The sequence below is a fragment of the Lichenostomus cassidix genome, chromosome W, assembly GCF_008360975.1.
Source record: "Lichenostomus cassidix isolate B80296 chromosome W, HeHo_3.0, whole genome shotgun sequence".
NCBI lineage: Eukaryota > Metazoa > Chordata > Aves > Passeriformes > Meliphagidae > Lichenostomus > Lichenostomus cassidix.
This window is the reverse complement of record NC_139510.1, coordinates 7,560,524-7,586,358: the sequence shown is the minus strand read 5'-3', so window position 1 is coordinate 7,586,358 and position 25,835 is coordinate 7,560,524. Positions and strand designations below refer to the sequence as shown.

Sequence of the window (25,835 nt, the reverse complement as noted above, 5' to 3'; positions counted from 1 at the left end):
CCAAATGCATATATGTCCCATCACTAACACATTCGGCAAATTCCCTTAGGAGGTCCCCCCCCCTTGCAATGGGCCCACTATCATTCCTGGCACACCTTACATATAAAGCAAGCAAAAGGGTAGCAATTACAATTATGGATGTTGCACTTAACAATATAATTATTAACATATTCTCCAAGCAATAAATCGTGGTTTCTCAAGTATACAGTTATAGGATTCATGCACAGGCAGGCTAGGATTTCTTAAGCCTAATTTTTAAGTCCTGTGGTTGTTCCACCACTCTCCAGGTGGGGTCTCTGTTGAACTTCTTCACTCGGCTAGCGTGGGTCCATTCTCTCTCCGCTGTCCGGACCGATGATTCTGTGGTAATCAACACAACATATGGTCCTTCCCATTGAGGGGTTAAAGATGTTTCTTTCCAAGATTTTATTAAAACTTCATCTCCAGGGTGGAATGAGTGGATAGGTAGCCACAGGGGTGGTCGTTGAACCACCAGTCTCTTCTTACGGAGTTTTTCCCTTCGGTTTTCTAGGCTGGTTATATAGGATTGTAGATGGAAATCTGATATGGCCGGGTGGTCTTCAGGCATTTCTAAATTAAATGGCATTCCATATAACATTTCATATGAGGAGATCCCTATGTCTGTACGGGGTTGAGTTCTAATGTTTAATAATGCTAATGGTAAACATTTAGTCCAACTCATTTTTGTTTCTAGCATTAATTTAGTTAGTTGCTTTTTTATTTTTCCATTTATTCTTTCTACCTTGCCCGAACTTTGAGGGTGCCAAGGGGTGTGGTATTCCCAGGCAATTCCGAGCGCCTCAGATACAGCTCTTGTAATCTTAGATATAAAGTGTGGTCCCCGATCTGAATCTATTACTTCTGTAAGGCCATATCTTGGAATTATTTGTTTCCAAAGAGAGTATTCTATTATTTTTCCCAGCACCTTGTGGTGCTTGACTGCAATTGTGCTTGGTAAACTCAAAGCAATTAGGACTATTCTCAATGGGATTCAGATCTTCTCTCTTTTGGAATTTCATTCTCACTTAAAGAACTCGTTATTGTCCAAAATGTTTTACAATTGGGTGTGGACTATTTCATTAGGATTGGTGACTTATTTATTATGCACATCATCCCTAGAAACCTGACTCATAAAGTATATTTATCCAAAATAAAGTGTGATACTATGGGCTTCCCTTGATTATTTTTTTTCCAACATGATGTGATTTGTGCTGTTTAGCATTTACTTTGATTTTTTCTTCTGCAGTGTTTTTAGCATAAACTTTCATCTTCTTTTATTTAAATGTCATTCAGTTGAATGTGGTAACCTCAACAAGCCAAGTGCAAGGTGCTGCGCCTGGGTCAGGGCAATTCCTGGTATCAATACAGGTTGGGGGATGAACAGATTGAGAGCAGCCCTGCTGAGAAGGACTTGGGTGCTGGTGGATGAGAAGCTGGACATGAGCCCGCAATGTGCACTTGCAGCCCAGAAAGGCAATCATATCCTGGGCTGCATACAAAACAGCCTGGTCAGCCGGACAAGGGAGGTGATTCTGCCCCTCTACTCTGCTCTGGTGAGACCCCACCTGGAGAACTGCATCCAACTCTGGGGTTCCCAGCACAGGAAGGACATGGACCTATTGAAGCAAGCCCAGAGGAGGCCACCAAGATGATTAGAGGGATGGAGCACCTCTCCTATGAGGAAAGGCTGAGAGTGTTGGGATTGTTCAGCCTGAAGAAGAGAAAGCTTCAGGGTGACCTAATTGGAGCCTTTCAGTACTAGATGGGAGCTTATAGAAAGGAGGGAGAGGGACTTTTTGCAAGTGCAGATAGTGACAGGACAAGGAGGAATGGCTTTAAATTGAAAAAAGGTAGGTTTTGATTGGATATTAGGAAGAAATTCTTTACTGTGAAGGTGGTGCGACACTGGCACAGGTTGCCCAGAGAAGTTGTGGTTGCCCCATCCCTGGAAATGTTCAAAGCCAGGTTGGATGGGGCTCTGAGCAACGTGGTCTAGTGAAACTTGTCCCTGCCCATGGCAGGGGGGTTGGAACTAGATGATCTTTAAAGTCCCTTCCAACCCAAACCATTCTATGATTCTATGTTACCGAAAATTTTAAGAGAGTTTGAAAGGTAAATGGGTCAAATGCAATATTTCAAATGAACTGAAATTATTAAAGGAAGTTACAAGAGCTGTATGACTGAAATAATTTGTGCATTTTATAAATGTTTTTTGTTTGGTTTTCTTATAGGGTGTTTCCAGATACAGACTCAGTTGTAAGTAGACTTGTTTCCAACACAAATGCATGTGGTAACATTGTCACACACTACAATCTGTTTTAACTTGACTTATATACAGGATAGAGGATTTAATATTTTGATAGCATAGTTGAAGTGTTAATTTTGTTCAGAACATAGTCTATAGCAGTATATACAAATATGCATCAGTAATATGTTTATATTTCTTAACAATCTTAAGTTTTAAACAAGGTGGTTTTTTTGCAATCATTTGCTTGTTTTGCAAATTAATAGTATAGATTGCTTGACTAATCGATTTTAAGTAAGAAAAAGGTTCAAAGGACTGAGCTTTGTGTCGCTGTTGAGCAGCTAGCAGAGTAATGAAGGCACCAGTTCTCAGTGGCAAGAAGGAATGACCTTTATTGTTTTGATTTCATCATATATATAGAGTATTCAAAAGTCACCCAGATTGGTCGGTCAGAAGCCTTCCCCCAGGCCTGATTGGCCAGGCCTGCACCGTCCAAGTACTGGGACACTGTTCCAATGACATCCAAACTTTATCTTTATTTACAAAACACAAGAAAATTCTCATGAGAAAAACCTGTGCTAGCCACAAGCTTTGCATCATCATGTTCTCTGCTTACAACTGTCTCTTTGGAGAACCCTTCTAATAATGGGGTTCTGCGTGATTGCTGGCAATAGTGTGTAGGAATATACATTTTTAAATATGACTTTAAATGCAGTATCTCAGTGCACTTTATTCATGGTCTGTTTTTCATTGCTCTCAGTTTGATCTGTGATGAGTCTTTGAATTTTATTTATTAAATTAAAATAAGTGACAGTTGCAAATGAAATTCATGTGTTGATGCTTTTTTATTTCCTTAATTGGGCATTTTCTTTTTAATTAAGCATGTATGTTGTCTTGAATTATATGTAACAGAGATTGCAGCTCCCTATAGCTATAGTAGGGAATCATTTACAGAATTATTTATGTGACTTTTTGTGGACTGATTTTGTTTTCAGTTCATTTATTTAGATGTCAATTATATTAAATAATTTAAGTTTACAAGCTCACCCGTTTTGTGTATATTTTTCTTTGCATTTAATATCTGGGAGTTTTACTATCTAATATTAAAACTTATTTTGAGAAATTTGTTTTCCATTCTTCTAAATAAGAAAAACTAAGTTTTGCCACATAATAGAACTCTATGTGCATGAAAAGCCTTATAAGCGTCATTTAAGGCAGTTATTTTATCCTATACAAAGTCATCTTGACTTGGAGCACAATTGTTAGGTATGTTTAAAGCAAAGCAACTTTAGAATAATCTCTAACATTATCAGGTTTTTTTTCACAGGAATAATGTCTTTTGACAGTTCAGGTTGAGTCATTGGAGTGAAACATACATTGGTTTGATGTGCAGTGTTTATTTTCTTCCTTGCTTATTTTACTCTCTAGATTTAAAAAAAAAATCAACAAATTCAACTGTAAATGTGTCTGACATTCTTTCTGACTGCATGAGGCACACCATATGATAATTTAATTGTTCTGTCTAGATGTAATTTGTATATGGTTGAAAAAAGACCTTCTAAATCCTCTAGAAAATGCTCTTCTAGAAGGTACCATTTCAAATGTTTTTCATTTTTCTTGTCTTTTAATTTAAGATTTCTATTCTGATTCATTTTTCAGTCTTAATATAGCATGGTTATGGTGTGGTTTCTTCCATTGCTTTTTGGATGCCAGATGGAACAGAACAAGGAAACTGAGTCAAAGTATTGACTGAAACTCTAAAAATAAGTTTTAGGAATAGAATGCTCAGTCCTCATGCTTTTTGTATAGACAGTTTTACTTTGTTTATTATGTCTTTATGTTTTATTTCTTTAAAAAATTGTTCACCCCAGAAAGTTTTTAGAACATACTAATTCGAAGACAGAGTTATAAACCCAACAGATTTTATGTATATTTAAAACTATATAATACCTTAATCAATAATGTGTTGCATTACATCTGCAAACATAGGGAAAACTGTGGGGTTTACTGTTATATGTTTAATTGCTTGATAGAATGTCTGAGAATGTGAAACCTTCTTTGGAGGAAGTCAGCCTTTCCAGTGACTTCTAAAGAGTTCAAGTCACATCCATATTGAGCTTATTTTTACTGCAAATACTACAAATAACATGTTTGGGTAGGGAGCTAGACCTTCATTCCAAATCATATTAATAATTACTTCTTACAGTAACCCAAAATTTGCAAAGATCATCTCATCTTCCTCTGTGTTGAAGTTCAAAAATGACATGTATGTACAAGAAGGTTGTGGGGTTTTTCTCTCCATTCAGCACAGTAGGCTGTAGTGGGTTGATGCTGGCTGGATGCCATGCACCCACCAAAGACACTCTATCGCTCCCCTCCATAGCCAGACAGGAGAGAGAAAATATAACGAAGGGTTCATGGCTTGAGATAAGGACTGTGAGAGATCACTCATCGAATACTGTCACAGGCAAAACAAGCTTTAATTAGAGATATGAATTGTATTTATTACTAACAAAATCAGAACAGAATTATGAAAAGTAAAATAAAACCCTAAAAACACCTTCCCCTCACCCCTCCCTCTTTCCCAGCTCTACCTCCTCCCAATGGCGCAGGGAGACAGGGAATGGGGGTTATGGTCAGTTCATCACCTGTGGTTTCTCCCGCTGCTCAGGGAGAGGAGTCCTTCCCCTGCTGCACCATGGGGTCCCTCCCATGGGACACAGTCCTCCGTGAACTTCTCCATCATGAGTCCATCTCACTAACAACAGCTCTCTGCAAACTGCTTCAACATGAGTCCATCCCATGGGCAACAGTCCTCCCCAAACTGCTGCAGCATGGGTCACTCTTTCACGGGGTGCAGTCCTTCAAGGACAGGCTGCTCTGGCAAGGGCTTCTCTCTCCACAGGCCTCCCACAGGGTCACAACCTCCTCTCAGGCATCCACCTGCTCTGGTGTGGAGCTCCTCCATGGGCTGCGGGTGGATCTCTGCATCCTCATTGATCTTCATGGGCTGCAGGGGGACAACCTGCTTCACCATGGTCTTCACCCACAGGATGCAGAGGAATGCCAGCTCCGGCACCTGGAGCACCTCCTCCCCTTCCTTCTTCACTGACCTTGGCGTCTGTATAGTTGTTTTTCTCACATGTTCTCACTCTGCTCTTCTCTGGCTGGAATTACAACTGTGCAATATTTTTTTTCTTTCTTCTTATATATGTTATCACAGAGGCGTTACCACCATTTCTAATTGGCCCAGCCTTGATCAGTGGCACGTCCATCTTTGAAGCTACCAGGGATTGGTTTTACCAGACATGGAAGAAGCTTCTAGCAGCTTCTCACAGAAGCCACCCCTGTAGCCCCTCCCAATACCAAAACCAGGCCATGCAAATCCAATGCATAGGCAAATCAAGTCTTGTCTGTATTGTGTGTCTGGTACTTAAAAGATGCACTGTGATTCACCATATAACGTATAGTTCTGTCTTTGTAGGAGTATGAAGAAGGGAGCAAGAATTAGTCAAGTAAATGTAAATGCCTTCATCAATATGAGATTTGTGATTATATATCTCACCTGAAGGGCTGTGTCTTCTACTGCTGTTACAAAATGTAGATTAGCTGTATTGGTTTGAAAACAAACCAGTGGGAGATCACAAGTCAAGGTTGAAAGTAAAATAAGTGAAATAATACAAGGAAAAGCACTGACAAAGTCAGATACAACCTGACACCCTGTTAGGGTGGTGGTAGCAGTCCAACTGAAGTAGTTCAGTTCAAGCAGTGATCCTGTGAAGGTCTGGTCTCCAGCTGAAGGTCCAGTGGTAGCTCTTGTCCTCTGGGAACCCAGTAGACAGGGCTAGCTTAGGCAGTTCCAAGGCCAGGTTATATCCAGGTGGGAACACCTGGCTCCTCCCTCCTGGGCAGAGCATCCCACAATGGATGAGATAAGTCCATGAGTCATGCGGTGGGTCTCTGATGGCCCATTGCCTGTCATCCGGAGTGGGTCATTAGCAGGTGATAACAGCTAATGGCCCACAGCTGGTGGTAATAGAATACTTAAATACATCTATATTGCAACCTAGGACATTAGCAAATAAAGTTTTAATGTTTCAGAAAGCGGAACTGTCCAACTGTTCAAAGTTGAAAAAAATTCTTTTGAAATTACTACTTAACTTGTAAGATAAGGCTTTAAAATACCATTTTACTTGTATGTGACACAATTTGTTGTTGTAATTTCAAAGGTACATTAAGTATTCCTTCTACCCTTTGCCATTTTCATAAAAAAATTATAACTAGAGAAATTTTGAAGACATCTGAGGTGTTTTTTATAATAAACTTACTGTAGCATCTCAGCAGTTCATATAGACTATGCATGCAAAGTCATGAGTGGGATTTTATTTTTCTGTTTTGAATGGGAAAAGTATCTGTGTATCCAAGTATACCCCTTTATATATAATATACAAAATTGTGGGGTTTTGCACATTTTTGAAATTTAGATGATCATATTAATGATTTGTTTCTTTTTCTCCCAAAGCATTTTTATCAAACTAAGTGCTTAGCTAAGAATTCAAAATTATTTTAAACATAATTCTCTTCAGTTAATATTTAATTGCCTACAAGAACTGAAAAACTGAACTAGTTTGAAGTTCCCAGGTGCTTATTAGCTTTAAAACTCCAGGACAGTGCTGGAGATGTGCAAACAAAAACTCTGGAACCTGATTTTGAGCACTTGTATTTAAAGATTCACCCATGCCTTTTAATTAATGTGGATATTCTTTGCTAAAGTAACAGTACAGGCTTGCTGTCTTTTCAAGGGGGAGAGTGGAAGTTGCAACCTGTATAATCTGGAATGTTTTTATTCACTTATTAAAGTACTGACTAGTATTTAGAAAAGGTTATGCTCCTCGCCATCAAAGCCTTAGTGGCTTTGATGTAAGAAAGAGACAAAACTTCACAACCTATATAATTTTAAGTTGTAAAGCCGGTATGTTTATTGCAGCGCCGGACACATGGGAGGTAGCCCTCCAAAGACATGTGTGCCGTCAGTCCCGTATAGCTCAGTATATATGTGGTTACATGTTACAAATTCATAGAGTTTCCCAATACGCTTATACATATGCATAACCTATCCCCGCTTCGTATTATAATGAGTTCAAAAGTCATTTTTGTATCCTTGCGCCTGTGTAGTTCTGTTTTATGGAGGGGTCTTTGCAGAAGGTCTTTTTCACTGACCTTCTCTCCATCCAAAGGCCAGAACAACAAATTTGGTTTTTTTGCCAGCGTGGAAGTTCCAGAGTATCACAGTCCTTGTTTGGCAAACACAATGAATGCTAAGTCAGTAGATATACTGTGTGGTGAGCAGTTTCTGACAAGTTATCTCTTAACTTCTGATTCCCTTGTATCAGCTTAGCTGAAAGAATTAGAATTAGAAATTAGGAAAATGTTTGGGGATAAAAGTATTATAGGCTTATTTAACACTCATTTGTAAAGTTAAAATGCATCTGTTGATTTCTGGCCTTTATGATAGAATACCAGTAAAAGCAGATGCATTAAAACTTGCCAGTTTTCATAGGAAATTTGGAGACTGTTTTGTTGCATTGTGTTCCTGGGATATCTGTCACACTACTTCTGAACTATAGAGAATAACTTGAGAAAATTGTAATAATTATTAATGCATAACAGGGATTTTCATGAGGTTTTAATCAAATTTGTATTTGTCAATAATATAAAATTCAGACTGATGTAAGAACAGCATATATTTTAAGTTATTTCTCAATACCATAATTTTTTGGGGTTTTTTTTAGAACATTCCTGATGTAGATGATGAAGGATACAGCATTAAACCAGAAGCATCACAGGATATCCTTTTTGCTATTATTGTGCCAAGTTATTTCCTGTTGTTATTTGGGGAGGGGAAGTATTCATTAAAGTGTTAAGTCAAGGAAGATAAATGACATGCTTATGTTGCAAGCTTGTAGTCTTATGTTCAAAGTGTCTGCAAAATGCACAAAATTTTTTCTAGTTTAGATTTTATGTGTGTAAATGTTAAAGGTTAAATCAGATGTCTGAGGAACTTTAGGAGAAGAACTTTTGTCTGACAGTAAAAAAATCCACAACAAAAACTTTAAGGTAACCATGCAGATCTTTTTCCATGAAAAGCTTTCAGAGAGTATGTAAAGTACAGCTTGTTAACTCTTTTAAGCATACTGAATGGCTTTTTGTTGTATATCTGTGCCTTTCCCACTTTTTAATAACACTGTTAAAAAGATTGGAATATCCAGCAGACTAGAAATAGAATTTCTGTTAATTAATCAAGTATCATGCTGTTTCTAATTGGTGTTTATAGCTTTTATTGTATTTTTAATGATAAAACAGATTTTTGTTATGAGTCTTTTTTTAAATGAATTTCCTCTTTTTTTTCTTCCATCAGAAACAGAGGGAAGCTCTACTTAAGAGCTAGGAAAAACTGTTGAAGATCTAAGCAAACTTAATATGCTAGCAAGGTAGCTAATTTTTGGAGGTGTATTCACTGATTTTTCAGGGGACTACAGATAAAATAAAAGTTAAATTTACACTTTGCAATTACTTTAAATTGTGAAAACTTTTAATCAGTTGAGAGCACCTTAAAGTGGGCCACTCCATCATCATAGCTTCTCTGTTCTCATCACCTTTGCCAAATATGCCTCTGTTGCCCCCAGTGAAGGTTCCTGTACTGATAAAAATAATTCATGCTATCTCTTCTTTGCATAATAGGTATAAAAGCAAAAGACTATTATTCAGTTCTGGAGGGGTGCATTATTTCACGCTTTACAGTTTTTATGAAATGGAAGCAGGAGTGAATAACGGTCATGCTTTTTAAAGGATTCACCTGAATTTCCTTTTATCCATTATTCTTTTTGTCATGAAGCAATGGAAAAAGCCATAGATCCAGTGGAAAAGCTCAGTGGTTTGCAATTCCTGTCAGCCAGGTAGTACTTCAGCTTCTGAAAATCTTGAACAGATTCACAAAGTCATCATTTTCCTTCCTCTTTTCCTGCCTTAGCCTCCAAGAGTTGATATTTATTCTTTTGATGGGAACTACTGAGATGATTTGTTGGAGGACATTATTTTACCATAACGGTAGTCAGTGTTAATAAGGCCAGTCTTAAGTGTTGAAAAAACACTCATCCTAAAAATTGCTGACTGACCTTTCAGTTCATGGCATTCAGGTCTAAACTGATTTCTGTCAGTAACTGTTTAATAGACTTAATACCTCATTGACCAGCTCATGCCACCTTACAAGAGCCACCTGATTTGGGAAATTAATATTGAAATTCGGTGATAACTTTCAAGACAAGAAATCTTTTGGTGAAATGAAAAATCACTTGTCTTTTAAAATTTGCTTTTCCAGTTGTGATCCATTTTGTGGGGCAGATAGCCTGTAAGATGAAGACATTTGACTTTTTCCTCACCACATCTCAGGGGGTTTTTTCAGTTGAATTGGATTTGGAATGTCTTTAGGGTTCAGGGGTTTAATCTTTGTCAGGGAGTATTTTCAAGAGATTTTGTTCAAATGGATGTCATACTTCCAAGTGAAAATAACAGAAGTGAGGTATAGAATATTCATGCTTCCGCTAGGTGGCAAGATACTTATCTTTCAGCAAAAGAAAAATTTCAACTTGTTTCTTGACAAAACAGCTGCATCTTTTCAGACTAAGCATAGGCCTTTCAGAGCTTTTGTTGAGTGCAGTTGCTGTCCATATAAAGAACCAAGGCTAAATTCATCTATATATTTTGCTTGTTTTGAGGGCTGAGTTGTCATTCTGATTCCTTTTTTTTGCAAGGATGACAGTGCTTTAAGTGACTGATGGGGTTTAGTTTACCGTGTGTCCTTCCGTGTAACTGGCATCCTTTGTTGCAAAATTTTCAGTGCCTCTGCAAAAAAAGGCAAGTAATGGAGGCTCCTCGTTCCTCTACTATTATGCTTGCTACAAGTACCATGGCATGCTGGTTATAACACCAGCAGGGAATTAAAAAAAAGACACTCTCCTACCCCCACCCCTTCTGGTAAGGGAGGGACAGAAAGAGAGATTATGGGTTGAAATAACGATTTACTAAAAGCATAAAGCAATAGAAAAAGACACGCACAATAACAACAGCAATATTAATAGTGAAAGTATACAAAAAAGAGAAGGTGTTTTACCCACAAAAAGGTATCGACCATCTGGAACAGAAAAGCAGGATGGTGGACTCTCCCTGTACTATGCGTACATGTGGTTTCCCCAGACAAAGGCATTATGACAACCGTTCCTGCGCACTGTGTCACATGGTCATCGAGAAACAAAGGCAAGATGGCGGGGGAACTCCCCCAGCTAACGTTTCCCCTCCCCCAGCCTGAAAACAACAAAAAACAAGGACAAAGAAACCCCCCAGAAGCTAGGTTGTCCAAGTAGGGGTTGTGCAGCTGCTCCACTGAGCTCAGTCCTGCGCAGTTGCTTGCGCTACCACCTCTAACTCTCCATCGTGCTGTGGGGGAAAAAATGGGCCTGCTGGGGTGCCGTCTCTGCTCCGCCCTGCCCCACTGGGTTCAGCCGCGCCTCTGAGCTGTCCCTTCAGCACCAAAACTGGGAGTGGCCCTGCCGCCGCTCCTCAGCATCACGTCCTGCAAAAGCGTCCTGGCAGAACGGATGGGGGACTGGCAGGCCACAGAGGACGGGATCTGCAAATTCGATGCTGACAGTCCCTTCTCTGGAGAGAGAAAAGCAAGATGGAGCACTTCCAGTTATATGTTCTGGCTTTTTCTGCCAAAACCAAGCCCCCAGTGATGATGTAGATGGTGTAGAATAACAGCTTGGTCACACCCACACAGCACTAAACTCTGCTCTTCTCTCTGTAATAAGGAGAGATGGGCATTTCATTGCTAATTAGAAAGGCTCGGACTTTTCCTCACTTGGTTTAAAAGGATTTCTACAGTGCATACATTTTTCATGTATGCATTAGGATCCTTCATTGTATCTTGGAAATCCTAAATTTAATATACAGAAATGTGGCTACTGTAGAATCATTTATCTCGATACTTTCAAATGTACAGTTCCATTCAATAATATTGTGTCTTGGATAACAGAATACTGTTATGAAGATGAATGGAATGTAAAAACTAAATTTTAACTCTGAGTTGTGTATTTTGAACAGTGGATATAATTGAAGTGTCTGTATGTCATGGTTTGACCCTGGCCAAATGCCAGGCACCTACAACATCTACTCTCTTCGCTCTCCCCTGCCACAGCCGGGCAGAGGAGTGCAGAGGAGAGGAAAAAAGTTAACACACAAAGGGCTCATGAGTTGAGATAAGGAACCGGGACAAGAGGCATTGAGGGCAAAACAGGATGAAACTTAAAGTTGCACTGTGATTTATTGCTAACACAGAGTCAGAGGAGGCTAATGAGAAGTAAAATAAAGCCCTTAAAGACACTGTTTCTCCGCTCACCCTCCTCCCTCCTTCCCAGCAGCAGCAGAGAGGGACAGGGTATGGGGATTTGGTCAGTCCATCACTGAGATCTTCTGCTGCTCAGGGAGAGAAGTTGTGTTCTACTTTGCCATGGGGTCCCTCCCACAGGAGACAGTTCTCTGGGAACTTCTCCAGTGTGAGTCCAAATCTCACGAACAGCAGCCTGCCTGAACCTGCTGCAACGTGAGCTTCCCCCATGGGCAGACAGTCCTCCCAAAACTGCTGCGACATGGGCCCCTAGTCCATGGGGTGCAGACCTCCAAGGCCAGGCTGTTCCATCTCGGGAGCAAGGCCTCTCTCTCCACTGGGACTCTCACTGGATCACAGCCTCCTCCAGGCATCCACCCACTCTGGTGTGGGCACCTCCCCACGGGCTGTGAGTGGATCTCTGCATCCCCTGTGGACCCCATGGGCTGCAGGGGGACAACCTGCTTCGCCATGGTCTTCACCACGGCCTGCAGAGGAATCTCAGCTCTGGTGCCAGGAGCACCTCCTCCCTTACCTTTTCCACTGATCTTGGTGTCTCAATGTTGTTTTCCCTTCACATATTCTCACCTCCTCCTCCTTCTCTGGCTAAAAAGAAGTGCGTGGGCACATTGTTTTGATTTCTTCTTAAATATGTCATCACAGAGGTGTAACCAACATCTCTAATTGGCCCAGCCTTGGCCAGCGGTATGTCCATCATCTTCAGAGCCATCAGAGATTGGCTCTGCTGGACATGGTTAAAGCTTCCAGAATGTTCACACAGGAGCCATCATTGTGGCCCTCCCCCCACTAGCAAAAACTGAGCCCAGCAAAACCAACACACTGTATAAGTGCACAAAGCCCTTAGGCAGCATTGTTTATCTGTGGTGTTTACTTAATATGACCATTTTGTAGAGAATAATTGTGAAACACAGTAGAGAGATGAATTTGAAATATTTCTACCTTAACTGAGAAAAACATACCAAAAAGAACAATTTCTATTCATCCAGTGATTCTGACTCTGAAGATGATGAACCCAGGAGGTTCCATGTAGAAATAAAACCTGTCCAATCAAATAATAGCTCTCAATATACCATGCCTTCCTTGGATGAATTAAAAGTATCTATTGGGAACATTGCTCTTTCTCCAGCAATGTCTGTAAGTAATTTTGTTCCTTGTATTTTTAATGAGTAGAGAAGTGGTAAGGAATCTTTAGTGTTACATATATTTTGCTGTTCATAATTTATTCTAGATTCAAGTTCAATGATTTTTTTCTTGTGCACTAGGTCGTCTTTGATATCCTTTATTGCAATTTGATGCTAAGTAATTCCCCCTTCTCAGATTTTAACTTTACTTTGAGTCTTAGGAGTGCTTAGCCCTTGTCCTTCTGCTATTGCCGCCACAAGACATTTGAATACATATGGAGTTAGCTGAGCATGGCTTTTAACATAGTTTACTAATTCATATTCAGTAATATACAAACCTTAAAACCAGATCATATAATGTGGATACATATAACTTTTAAATTGCAGCTTTATTGTATGTATGCTGTCAAACCACAGAATGATCCTTTATACTGTGGGATGATATTGCAAATAAATAGTGTTAAAGTATGCTAGTACAGTATTCACATCACAATATAGATGGCTCTGATTTTAAGGAAAAAATTATTAATATTAAAATATTAATAATTATTTTTTTCTTTTCCCCTCCCCATATTTTAAAGCAGAAACACAGTTCGGTAAGTACAGAATGACTTTTTATTCACGTTTTTAGATGAAAACCAAGTAAATGTGATATGTGAGAAAGTTATTGGGAAAACCTTAGGAATATTTATATTCTTACCTTTCAGACATACCATGTGATATAAAAGCTGTTTAATTTTACTGGCCCAGCCTGCCAAAGGGTTTAGTCGTACTGTTGCCTTTGTCAGCTCTTCAGCCTTCATTCCTGCCTTTTCTGTGTGTGGTGGGTATGCACTAGTTGCTCTGTCCTGGCTTATGTTCTGGTCTTCTGCAAGCTCCAAAATGGTCTTCCTGCCATTCAAAACAAAATAACACATGGAAAGTTGAGTGGAAATAAGAACCCTGGAACTATTAAATGTTTTATTTGACAGTTAGTAAAAGAATTTATTCTTTTCTGTTTCAGGCACAAACGAATCGAAATGCATCTAGTAAGTGTGAATGTTTAACTTTTAGTCTATTTACATTAGTTTTTTTAACATGGCATAATTTTTTTTTTAATTGAAGAAATAAACTTATTAACTATTTGTATTTCAAGTAGAATAAAAAATTCTCTTGTCAGTTCTAGGTACGTTCATGATATTTGCTTTTCAACTACTCACAATAAATTCAATGGACAAAATAAGTTATTTGGTCAAAATTTCAAAGCAGCTAGTAGAAGCCAGCCAAAGACCTCTTTTTTTTGTATACTCAGATGTTCCTTGTTCTGGGAAACAGATGAGTATGTCTGTGACAGTGATGACAAACAAGTCCAAGAGCCAAAGTGTGTATGGGGAAATATCTATAGAAATTACTCTTGAGTAAGTTGTTAAAACCCTTCCATCTGCACATATTTACTATCACCCACAAAATAGCAAAGTACTCTCTCTCTGTTTTATAGCCAAAAACATAAAATATGGCTATGGAGATAGAGGACAGAGAATTAGTCTCCAGTGTTTTTCTTAGTGGGAAACCAAGCCAGGTTTCCTGAAGAATAATACTGATGTAAACAGTATAATTTAGGGAAAAAATTTCAAGTGACCAGCACTTCTTCCTGAAATGCATTGGTCTGTTTAGTCCTCTCCTTTTAGAAGGTATTTCAGGAGTATCTGAATTTATCAGAGATAATATAAATAATGAAGCTGAAAGATTTTTATTTTAGAGTGGTGATAATGCTATGTGTTTTCCTTAGGTGAAGAGCTAGCAAAATCAAAGCTTTCTACTCCAGCTAATGAGTAAGTTCAACTATTAAAATTATATCAAGTATAATTTGGGGGGAATTTGGTCTTATTTTGATCTAAGACACTGGGACTCATTGGAAATATCAGTTGGCTGCTATTTTAAGCCAGGTGCTTATTGCATTGTGAGAGTTAATGAGTAATTACTTAACAATGGAGATTTCTATCCACTCATTTTCCCCTTCTAATGTGTTTGCTCTATACTGATCTGTCTCAATTGATATTTGTAATTATGTGACTACAAAATATTGGCTTTGATAAAAATTTCCGGTTTTAAATAAGACAAATTTAGTTTCCATCATATTTATGCTGTTCCACTGTAAAGTGTTTAAGATTACAAGTCCCAAATTTGGATAGGTCTTTATACATTGCTCATTTATGTATATACTGAAGCAAATTGATTTGTAGATGTATGCCTTGTTGAAAATGAAAATAATTTACTGACATTATGAAATATATCCACACACAAACTCCCACCAATTATCAGTTTGAATTGTTTCCTTATGTGTAAATCAGTTCCTTGACCTACAATTTGTAAGTACTTTTAATTTTTAAATGCAAAGACAAACTAATACAGAATATGAATTACCAAAGTTGTAATTGTATTATTATGAGTATATACATCTTTCATTAATATTCTAATTGTAACGCTTACTATAGAAAGGGAAACAGTGACCTTCTGACATGGGATCCACTCTTTAGCAGTTCTCTTGAATCATCATCTTCAGCCTCCTTGGTATCTTCATCCTCTTTAGGTAAAATATTTGATAGTACAAAATGTTTTCTGCATATTCTTTGGGATGTTCTGTTGTTGCTTTTTTATCATTGCAAGGACATGTGCTTTGACTATTGAAATGAAAGAATTTTGTAAAGCACTATCCTATGTTATGAGTATACACAACTTGGAGTGCAGAATGCCAGGTGTTCAAGATAAGGTGCAAGGGGGAAGAGGGAACACTAGAAACCTTGGGAAAATTATATCTTGCTTTTGTCTTTTTTCTCTCATTCTCTCATTACAAAGAATGATCATCATCTATGCTGGAGGAAGAATAGAATCCTATTTTTACAAAGTTGGTAAATGAAGTGGAGGCTGTCACAGCACCTGAGATGCTGAATTTGCACTGTGAATAGTCATGGGTTTCTTCTTTCCATGAAAGCCTGTTGACCTATGCAGAACAAAGCCACTGTGGAGCTTTGCTCTGGTGAACTTGTTTCCTGTAGGAAACCATGAATCTGTTAGATGTGCGTGGGAGAAAAATGGCAGGACTGAGTCTGGAATTAAGGGGGAGTTCCTGGCACCACCTGAGAGTAGGTGTATTAGGAGGAAGAGGGTGGGCTGAGGGGTATGGGAGGTGGAGGGGAAGGGTCTGAAACTGTGTGTGAATTTTGGGTGCGTGTTTTTGGAGTATATTAGTGTGGGAAGGATACTGGCAGGCTTTCCTGGAACTTGGTCTGGGGGAGGGGGGGGAAGTTTACAGAAATAGGCAATATTGATTTTTACATTCAAAAGGCAGTAAGGGAGAGGGAGGCAAAATAGCATCTAAGTGGCTACATGTGTTGAAGAGACTGAGAGCAGGAGATGTTGAGAAACTAGTTAAGAAACAATGAGATACCGAAACAAAAACAGATGGTGCTGTTAAAACCTGCTTGCTAAAAGTATTCAATTAAATTATTTATGTTGATTATCTCAGGGGATTCAAGGTGGAATCTACTATTTGCTAACAGTAGCAGACACTCTGTTTCATAGTTCTCTTCAGTCTGCCTACTGCATGTCTATTTTCCAATCCCTACTGTCTTATGGTAGAGACTCTTGTCCTCCCATGTGCATGAGAAAGGCAGTGGTCACTGTTTCTTTTAGCTGGGTATTCCTTTTCCAAAAATTATTATAGATTCTCTGTTCACAGTCATGGCTTTCTGTTTTCATCTGTACCTGCTCACACAGATTGAAGAAGAGTGAGACAGAATACAATATATCAATCGGAGAATTATATTCAACTAGTGCTAATTCTTCTTGGCTTTAGTAATGTCCTCTTAGTAGTGACCAACTGCTATGTAACTGTTAGGGTTTTAAGTGCAACTTATTCCTCCACTTCATATTCCTTAAAAGTTATGTTTTATAACAAATGTAGCTTATGGAATTCATTAGATTGTCTCTTCTTCACTTAGGTATTCAGATAAGATTATTGGCTACTCAATCCATATTTGTAACATATTTAAGGATAAATATTTTATATATATGTATATATGTAATAGTAAGACCAATTGTTCTCAGGGTACCCACCCCCTGAGCTGGAAGACAGGGATGTGGAGCAGAATGAAGCTCCTATAATCTACAGGGAAATGGTCAGTGACCTGCTACACCAGTTAAACACACACAAGTCTATGGGGCAGGATGAGATCCACCCAGGAGTACTAAGGGAGCTGGTTGAAATGCTCACTGAGTGACTTTCAATTATTTATCAGCAGTCCTGGTGAACCAGGGAGGTCCCAGTTAACTGGAATTTAGTAAATGTGACGCCCATCTACAAGAAGGGCTGGAAGGAGGATCCAGGAAACTACAGGCCTGTCACTCTGACCTCGGTATTGGGGAAAGTTTTGGAGCAGATCATCTTGAGTGCCATCATGTGACAGGTGCAGGACAACATGGGGATCAGGCCCAGCCAGCATGGGTTTAGGAAAGGCAGGACCTGCTTGACTAACCTGATCTCCTTCTATGACCAGGTGGCCCACCTGGTGGATGAAGAAAAGGCTGGGGATGTGCTTAAACATGGGTGTGATTAAACGAGGGCTGAGCAGGTGGGTGCTTCGCTCCCACACAGGTGTAGAGCGGGGTTTCCTCCAGCCAGCGGTGGTGTGATTAAATGAGGGCTCTAGGGAGCATGGCATACAGGAGGGGGCAAACAGGGGCGTGGCATGTCTCTGAGGGCAGTTTGCAAGGCAGTTCGCACAGGCAGGGCAAGCAGGCCGGGTTGCAGGTATCCTCTTGCTAGTGGGGTTTTTAGTTTGTTTTAGTGTTGAGATTTGGTTGGTTGGAGTTGTTTTTTTTCAGTAATGGTCTTTACACCATCAAAAGCTACAGCTAGTAAAAGCGTACCTAGCCAAACAGAACCCTCCAAGAAGGATGTGTCTGTCCAGACCCCTTCCTGTGAGGAGTGTTTGGGCTTGTCAGTAATACCAGGGGATGTTGTAAAAGATGCCTATCTGAGGTGTGAACAGGTGAACGATCTCCTTTCTCTGGTGGTTGAGCTTAAGGAGGAAGTAGAAAGACTAAGAAGCATTAGAGAAAGTGAAAGACTGGTGGAGCTTCAACCTTTCATCCTTGAGAGAAGCCCCCCAGGAGTCACAGGACTCCCATGCCTCCTACTGTCAGGCAATAGGAGGACACCTGGTGGATGAAGGGGAGTGGAAATGGGTTCCTATTTGGGGAGGTAATAAAAATTCCTCCCGACCCCCATTGCCTACCCAGGTGCCACTTAAGAATAGGCATGAGGCCCTGGATGAGGAGGGTCAGCCAGATGACATAGAAGAAAATAATCTGTCCAGTGAACCTCCCAATTCTACTTTGCCTGTCAGATGGATTATTACCTCTAGCATTATAAAGAAAAGAAGGGTAGTTGTGGTAGGCAACTCTCTTCTGAGGGGAACAGAGGGCCCTGTATGTCAACCAGACCCATTCCACAGGTAGATCCATCGCCTCCCTGGGGCCCGGGTATGGGATATTACAGAGAGACTTCCTGGGCTGATTCAGCCCTCCGATTATTACCCACTGCTGATACTCCAGGCTGGCAGTGATTAAATCGAAAAGAAGAGCACTATAAAAGGGACTTCAGGGCACTGGGTCGAGTGGTTGATAGGGCAGGAGCACAAATAGTGTTTTGCTCAGTCCCTTCGGTGGCAGAGACAAACGATGAAAGGAACAGGAGAGCCCACATTATCAACAAGTGGCTCAAGGGTCAGTGTCATCAGCAAAATTTTGGGTTTTTTGATTATGGGGCAATTTTCACAGCACTTGGCCCAGTGGAGCCAGATGGGCTCCATCTATCTGTTAAGGGCAAAAGGATTTTAGCCCATGAACTGGCAGAATTCATTGAGAGGGCTTTAAACTAGGTTCCAAGGGGGAAGAGGATGCAACTAGGCTCTCCAGAAGCAAGCCCAAGGGTGGTAAGCCAGAGTCAGGGGTGAAATTAGCAGCCCAGCTGAAGTGCATGTATACTAATGCATGCAGCATGGGTAACAAACAAGAGGAGCTGGAAGCCATTGTACAGCAGCAACGCTGTGATGTAGTCGCCATCACGGAAATGTGGTGGGATGACTCACATAACTGGAGCGCTGCACTGGATGGCTACAAGCTCTTCAGAAGAGACAGGAGAGGGAGAAGAGGTGGAGGGGTGGCCCTTTATATTAGGGAGGCTTTTGATGCCATGGAAATTGAAACTAATGATGATGAAGTTGAATGCCTATGGGTAAGGATTAAGGGGAAGGCCAATAAGGCTGACATCCTGCTGGGTCTGTTATTAACCACCCAATCAGGAAGAAGAGGTAGATAATTTATTCTACAAGCAGCTGGAGGATGTTTCAGGATCACCAACCCTTGTTCTTGTAGGTGACTTTAACCTACCAGACGTCTGCCGAGAACTTAACACAGCAGAGAGGAGGCAGTCTAGGAGGTTCTTAGAGCGTGCGGAAGGCAACTTCTTGTCACAGTTGCTGAGCGAGCCCACCAGGGGAGGGACTATGCTAGACCTGCCATTTGCTAATAGAGATGGGCCGGTGGGAAATGTGGTGGTTGGAGGTCATCTAGGGTGTAGTGATCATGAAATTATAGAGTTTTCAATATTTGGTGAAATCAGGAGAGGCATCAATAAAACTTTCCCATTAGACTTCCGGAGGGCAGATTTTGGCCTATTCAGGAGACTTATTCAGAGAGTTCCTCGGGAAGCAGCCCTTAAAAACAAAGGAGTTCGGGAAGGATGGGCGTGCTTCAAAACAGAGATCTTGAGGGCACAGGAACAGACCATTCCCATGTGCTGAAAGATTAGTCGACGAGGTAAACGTCCAGCCTGGATGGGCAATGAGCTTATGAAGGAACTAAGGAATAAAAAGAGGATGTATCATCTTTGGAAGGAGGGTCAGGTATCTCAGGAAATATTTAAGGGGGTCATTAGGGCATGTAGGAAAAAAATTAGAGAGTCCAAAGCTCAGTTAGAACTTAAATTGGCAACTTTTGTGAAGGATAATGAAAAATGTTTTTACAAATATGCTAATGGCAAAAGGAAGGATAAGAACCATCTCGGTTCTCTACTGGATGTGGAAGGGAATTTAGTGACCACAGATGGGGAGAAGGCGGAGGTGTTTAACGCCTTCTTTGCCTCAGTCTTTATCAGAAAGACGGTTTGTCCTCAGGACAGCTGCCCTCCCGCTCCGGTAGATGGTGTCAGGGAGCAGGATGGTCTCCCTGTTATCCAGGAGGAAGCAGTTAGAGAACTGCTGAGCCGCCTGGATGTTCATAAATCTATGGGACCAGATGGGATCCATCTCAGGGCGACGAGGGAGCTGGCAGAAGACCTTGCAAAGCCGCTCTCCATCATTTACCAACAGTCTTGGCTCACTGGTGAGGTTTCAGATGACTGGAAGCTGGCCAATGTGACACCCATTTACAAGAAGGGTAGGAAGGAGGATCCCGGAAATTATAGGTCAGTCAGTCTAACCTCGGTACCCAGTAAAGTCATGGAGCAGTTTTGAGTGCCATCACACAGCACTTACAGGATGGCCGGGTGTTTAAACCCAGCCAGCATGGGTTTAGGAGGGGTAGGTCGTGTTTGACCAACCTGATCTCCTTTTATGACCAGGTGACCTGCCTGGTGGATGCGGGAAAGGCTGTGGATGTTGTCTATTTGGACTTCAGCAAGGCCTTTGGCACCGTTTCCCACAGTAAACTCCTGGAAAAGCTGGCAGCTCACAGCTTGGACAGGTGCACTCTTCACTGGGTTAAGAACTGGCTGGATGGCCGGGCCCAGAGAGTGGTGGTGAATGATGCCGCATCCAGTTGGCGGCCAGTCACTAGTGGTGTCCCTCAGGGATCTGTGGTGGGGCCAGTTTTGTTTAATATTTTTATTGACAACATGGATGAGGGTATTGAATCTACCATTAGTAAATTTGCAGATGACTCTAAGTTGGGAGCATGTGTCGATCTGTTGGAAGGTAGGAGGGCACCACAAAGAGACCTGGAACGATTGGATGGATGGGCAGAGTCCAATAAGATGAAGTTTAACAAGTCCAAGTGCCGAGTCCTGTATTTTGGCCACAATAACTCCCCGCAACACTACAGGCTGGGGACAGTGTGGCTGGACAGTGCTCAGGCAGAAAGGGACCCGGGGGTACCAGTTGACAGCTGACTGAATATGAGCCAGCAGTGTGCCCAGGTGGCCAAAAAGGCCAATGGCATCCTGGCCTGTATTAGAAATAGTGTGGCCAGCAGGACCAGGGAAGTCATTCTTCCCCTGTACTCGGCACTGGTGAGGCCGCACCTTGAGTACTGTGTCCAGTTCTGGGCCCCTCAGTTCAGGAAGGACGTTGAGATGCTCGAATGTATCCAAAGGAGGGCGATGAGGCCGGTGAAGGGCTCAGAACACAAGCCCTATGAGGAACGACCAAGGGAGCTGGGGTTGTTTAGCCTGAGAAAAGAAGACTCAGAAGAGACCTTTTCACTCTCTACAACTACCTGAAGAGTGGTTGTGGTCAGGTGGGGGTTGGTCTCTTTTTTCCAGGCAGCAACTGACAGAACAAGAGGACACAGTCTCAAGCTGCACCAAGGGAAATTTAAGTTGGATGTTAGGAAAAAGTTTTTACTGAAAGAGTGATAAAGTTCTGGAATTGTCTGCCCGGGGAGGTGGTGGAGTCACCATCCCTGGATGTGTTTAAAAAAAGGTTGGATGTGGCACTCAGTGCCATGGTTTAGTTGAGGTGATGTTAGGGCATGGGTTGGACTTGGTGATCTTGAAGATCTCTTCCAATCCGGTGATTCTGTGATTCTGTGATGTGGTCTACCTAGACTTTAGCCTTTGATACTGTTTCCCATGGCATTCTCTTGCAGAAGCTGCAGCCCATGGCTTGGACAGGTGCACTCCTTGCTGGTGGTGAAGGGTGCTATGTCCGGATGGCAGCTGGTCACTCGTGGGGTTCCCCAGGGCCCAGTATTGGGGCTAGTTTGTTTAATATCTCTATTGATGATTTGGACAAGTTTTCAGATGACACCAAGTTGGGTGGGAGTGTTGATTTGCTGGAGGGTAGAAAGGCTCCATAGAGGGATCTGGTGGGGGTTGGTCTCTTCTCCCAGGATGAGAAGAAATGGCCTCAATTTGCACCAGGGGAGGTTTAGGTTGGATATTAGGAAAATTATTCACTGGAAGGGTTCTCAAGCATTGGAACAGGCTGCTCAGGCCATGCTGGAGTCATTATCCCTGGAGGGATTTAAAAGCTGTGTAGCTATGGCACTTGGGGACATGGTTTAGTGGTGGACTTGATCATCTTGGAGGTCTTTTTCAACCTAAATGATTACATGATTCTTTCTAAAAATATATTAAAATGCTTGTTAGTATCATCTTCATTTAAAGTTAGGACAATGAAATAAATGTTCAGCTTGAAATAGGAAAAAATCAAACTATTTCATTAAAAGCATTGCTTTTTCTTAAATGTTGAGAGCTTTGCTTTTGTAGAAATAGGAATGTATAGATGTTTTCAGATTAAATAAAGTTAATTCTGATTTGAAACTTTTTCTTTTTAACACACAGTGTTTTGAAGCGTGGATGATATTGTGGTAATGCTGCATACTTATATGGCAGAGGAAAAGTGCCTTTGGGCAAGTGGGCCATAACTCACTGAATACCTGTGGTACTGCAGCAGACCACTTAATGTTTAATACGGGCTGTCTTCCTGGACATAACACAAATTTTAAAGGAATGACTGATGTTTCAGAAGTGTATTTACTTGGGGACATTTGCATTTGCAACTCTTAAGGTGGATGTAGTCAGTATTAGCCTAATTTGTTTCTTCCCAGGTCAGTGATGAAACTCCAATGCTTGAATGACAGTAGTGTTATGCAGAATACCTGAGAAAATTCCATACTTAAAATTTACATTTTTAAATAATATTGACAGATTTGATTAAAGAAGAACCATCCAGAATAATTTAAAGGAGATGATAGGATGTGCTGCAATGGCATAGTCATATATTAGGGTTTCAGTTTATTTTGAAATTAATTTTAGATCTGGCATACTCATTAGCTGGCCTCTAACATTTGTTTTGAAGTACGGTTCCATTCAGAAAAGTCACTGTGTAAAAGTGGCATCTTTGTACTGTTGTTTGTACATCTGTTAGTTGTGTCTGTTAGGTTTCATGAGGGCAGTATTTTTTAACTGCTTTTTACTTCTCATAGCTTGGTTAAGAGATAATATGCAATTACTGTGTTCTTGCAATCAAGAGAGTAATTTATCTTTTATACTGATGTATACTTATTGAAGTCAGTGGAATTTCAGAGGGTATAATTTGAAGCAAACAGAGTTATGCCATTGTCAGCCAGGACCAAATATGAATTTCCACTGAATTATCCATTTGTTGTTAGACATGAAAAACTGTCCTATATTCTAAATCCATATAGACTATACACAAAAGGGAACTCAGGTAAAACCATCTTTTTACATACAAACCTCTGTGAACAGTTGGTATAAAATCATTCAAGAGGAATGAGAAAGCCCATGATGCCATTTTTAGAGTCACTTTTCCAGGTAGCACACAGCCCTATTTTAAAAACATTTATGATTAGTGATAAATTTTACAAAATGAGACTTGTAAAACAGGAACTTTTAACAAAAGCATAATTTCCAGTTATTCTGTTCAAGTGAGTACATATTTATGTTGTGTGACCTTTCTAATATTGATTTTCTGTAATTTGTTTTCTTTCAGCAAAGCCCACAAATCCTCTTTCTGTAGGCACCATTGTACCCCCTCCAAGGCCTGCTTCAACACCAAAATTGTCTACAGGGAAACTTAGTGGAATTAATGAAATAGTATGTATTGACTGTTGGGTTTTTTAATTCTCCGTTGTACTCAATTTCAGATATATCATTTACACTGTGCCCTGGTTTTGGCTGGGATAAGAGTCCATTTTCTTCTCAGTAGCTGGTACAGTGCTGTGTTTCGGATTCAGTATGAGAATAATGCTGATAACACACTGATGTTTTGGTTGTTACTGAGCAGTGCTTATCCTGAGTCAAGGACTTTTCAGTGTCTCATGCTCTGCCAGTGAGGAGCTGCACAAGAAGCTGGGAGGGAGCACAGGTGGGACAGCTGACCCAAACTGGCCAAAGGGATATTCCACACCATAGAACATCATGCCCAGTATATAAACTGGGGGGAGTTGGCTGGAAAGGGCCGATCACTGCTTGGGGATGTGCTGGGCATCAGTCACTGGGTGGTGAGCAACTGTACTGTACATCACTTGTTTCTCTTGGCTTTTGTTACTCTCTCCTCCCCTATCTTACTATTATTATTATTGTTATTCTACTGTTTTTTGGGGGTTTTTGTTTGTTTGTTTCTTTCAATTATTTAATTCTTCTTTGTGTTGGGTTGACCCTGGTCGGATGCCAGGTGCCCACCAAAGCTGCTCTATCACTCCCCTCCTCAGCTGGACATGGAGAGAAAATATATCAAAAGGTTCATGAGTTGAGATAAGCATGGGGAGAGATCACTCACTGATTACCATCATGGGCAAAAGAGACTCAACTTCAGAAAAGTAGTTGAATATATTAACAATCAAAACCAAAGCAGGATAATAAGAAGTAAAACAAATCTTAAAAACACCTTCCCCCCACCCCTCCCTCCTTCCTGGGCTTATCTTTTTCCCTGAATCTCTACCTTCTCCCCCCCAGCAGCACAGGGGGATGGGCAATGAGGGTTACAGTCAGTTCATCACGTTGTTTCTGCCTCTCCTTCCTCCTCAGGGAGAGAACTCCTTCCCCTGCTCCAGTGTGGGTCCCTTTTCACAGGGTGCAGTCATTCAGGCACAGCCTGCTCCAGTGTGGGTCCCCCATGGGGTCACAAGTCCTGCCAGCAAACCTGCTCCAGTGTGGGTTCCTCTCTCCATGGGTCAACAGGTTACTGCCGGGAGCCTGTTCTAGTGCGGGCTTCTCGTGGGGTAACAGCTTCCTTCTGGCATCCACCTGTTCTGGCGTGGGTCTCCTCCATGGGCTCCAGGTGGATCTCTGCACCCCCATTGACCTCCACGGGCTGCAGGGGCACAGCTGCTTCACCATGCTCTTCACCATGGGCTGCAGGGGAATCTCTGCTCTGGCTTCTGGAGCACCTCCTCCCCCTCCTTCTGCACTGACCTTGGTGTCTGCAGAGTTGTTCCTCTCACATATTCTCACCCCTCTCTTCTCTGGCTGTAATTTTCTTCCGCTCAATAACTTTTTCCCTTCTTAAATATGTTACTCCAGAGCCATTACTACCGTCTCTGATTGGCTTGGCCTTGACCAGCAGTGGGTCCCTCTTGGAGCTGACTGGCATTGGCTGTGCTGAACATGGGGGAAGCTTATAGCAGCTTCTCACAGAAGCCACCCCTGTAGCCCCTCCACCATCAAAACCTTGTCGCACAAATCCAGTACATTCTTATCTCAACCCATGAGGCTTATGTGTCAAGCACGACCTTTTCCGTGAGAAATTTCTCTCTTTTTCTTCCTGTGTTTTATAAACAAAGATAAAGTTTGGATGTTGTTGAAACGGTCTCTCGAGATATGGACCATTCAAGCCTGGCCAATCGGCCTGGGGGGAGGTTTTGAGCTGACCAATCCTGGTGATCTTTGAAAGTCTATATAAGTTGAAATTAATTAATAAATTGGACATTTTTGCCACACTGAAAACCTGGACTTCTTCTCTCTGTTAGCGGTTCAACAGCGACAGGCTTATCTTTCCTTTCCGATTCTCCTCCCCATTGGAGGCAGGGAGGTGAGGGAGCAGCTTCCTGGTACTCAGTTGCCAGCTGGGGTTAAACCACAACACACTGTTACAGTGGAGTTACTTTCAGGGAATCACATACTCAGATTTTCACTATTGCTGGATAGGCATGAAGTTGTTAATGATAAACATGTTACTATAACAAAATAATTCTCAACTGA

General features: G+C 41.2%; 1 protein-coding gene across 1 annotated transcript in view; it reads left to right on the top strand.

The window, feature by feature from the left end:
- The window catches only part of LOC146425424 (F-BAR domain only protein 2-like), a 148,282-nt gene that overhangs the window by 99,877 nt on the left and 22,570 nt on the right, over positions 1 to 25,835 (top strand). Inside the window, exons 11-17 of the mRNA XM_085041582.1 lie at positions 2,253 to 2,277; positions 8,059 to 8,116; positions 12,688 to 12,863; positions 13,854 to 13,878; positions 14,619 to 14,661; positions 15,325 to 15,419; positions 23,626 to 23,729. Of these exons, the coding sequence (XP_084897708.1) occupies positions 2,253 to 2,277; positions 8,059 to 8,116; positions 12,688 to 12,863; positions 13,854 to 13,878; positions 14,619 to 14,661; positions 15,325 to 15,419; positions 23,626 to 23,729 (526 nt within the window). The remainder of the gene's footprint in view (positions 1 to 2,252; positions 2,278 to 8,058; positions 8,117 to 12,687; positions 12,864 to 13,853; positions 13,879 to 14,618; positions 14,662 to 15,324; positions 15,420 to 23,625; positions 23,730 to 25,835) is intronic.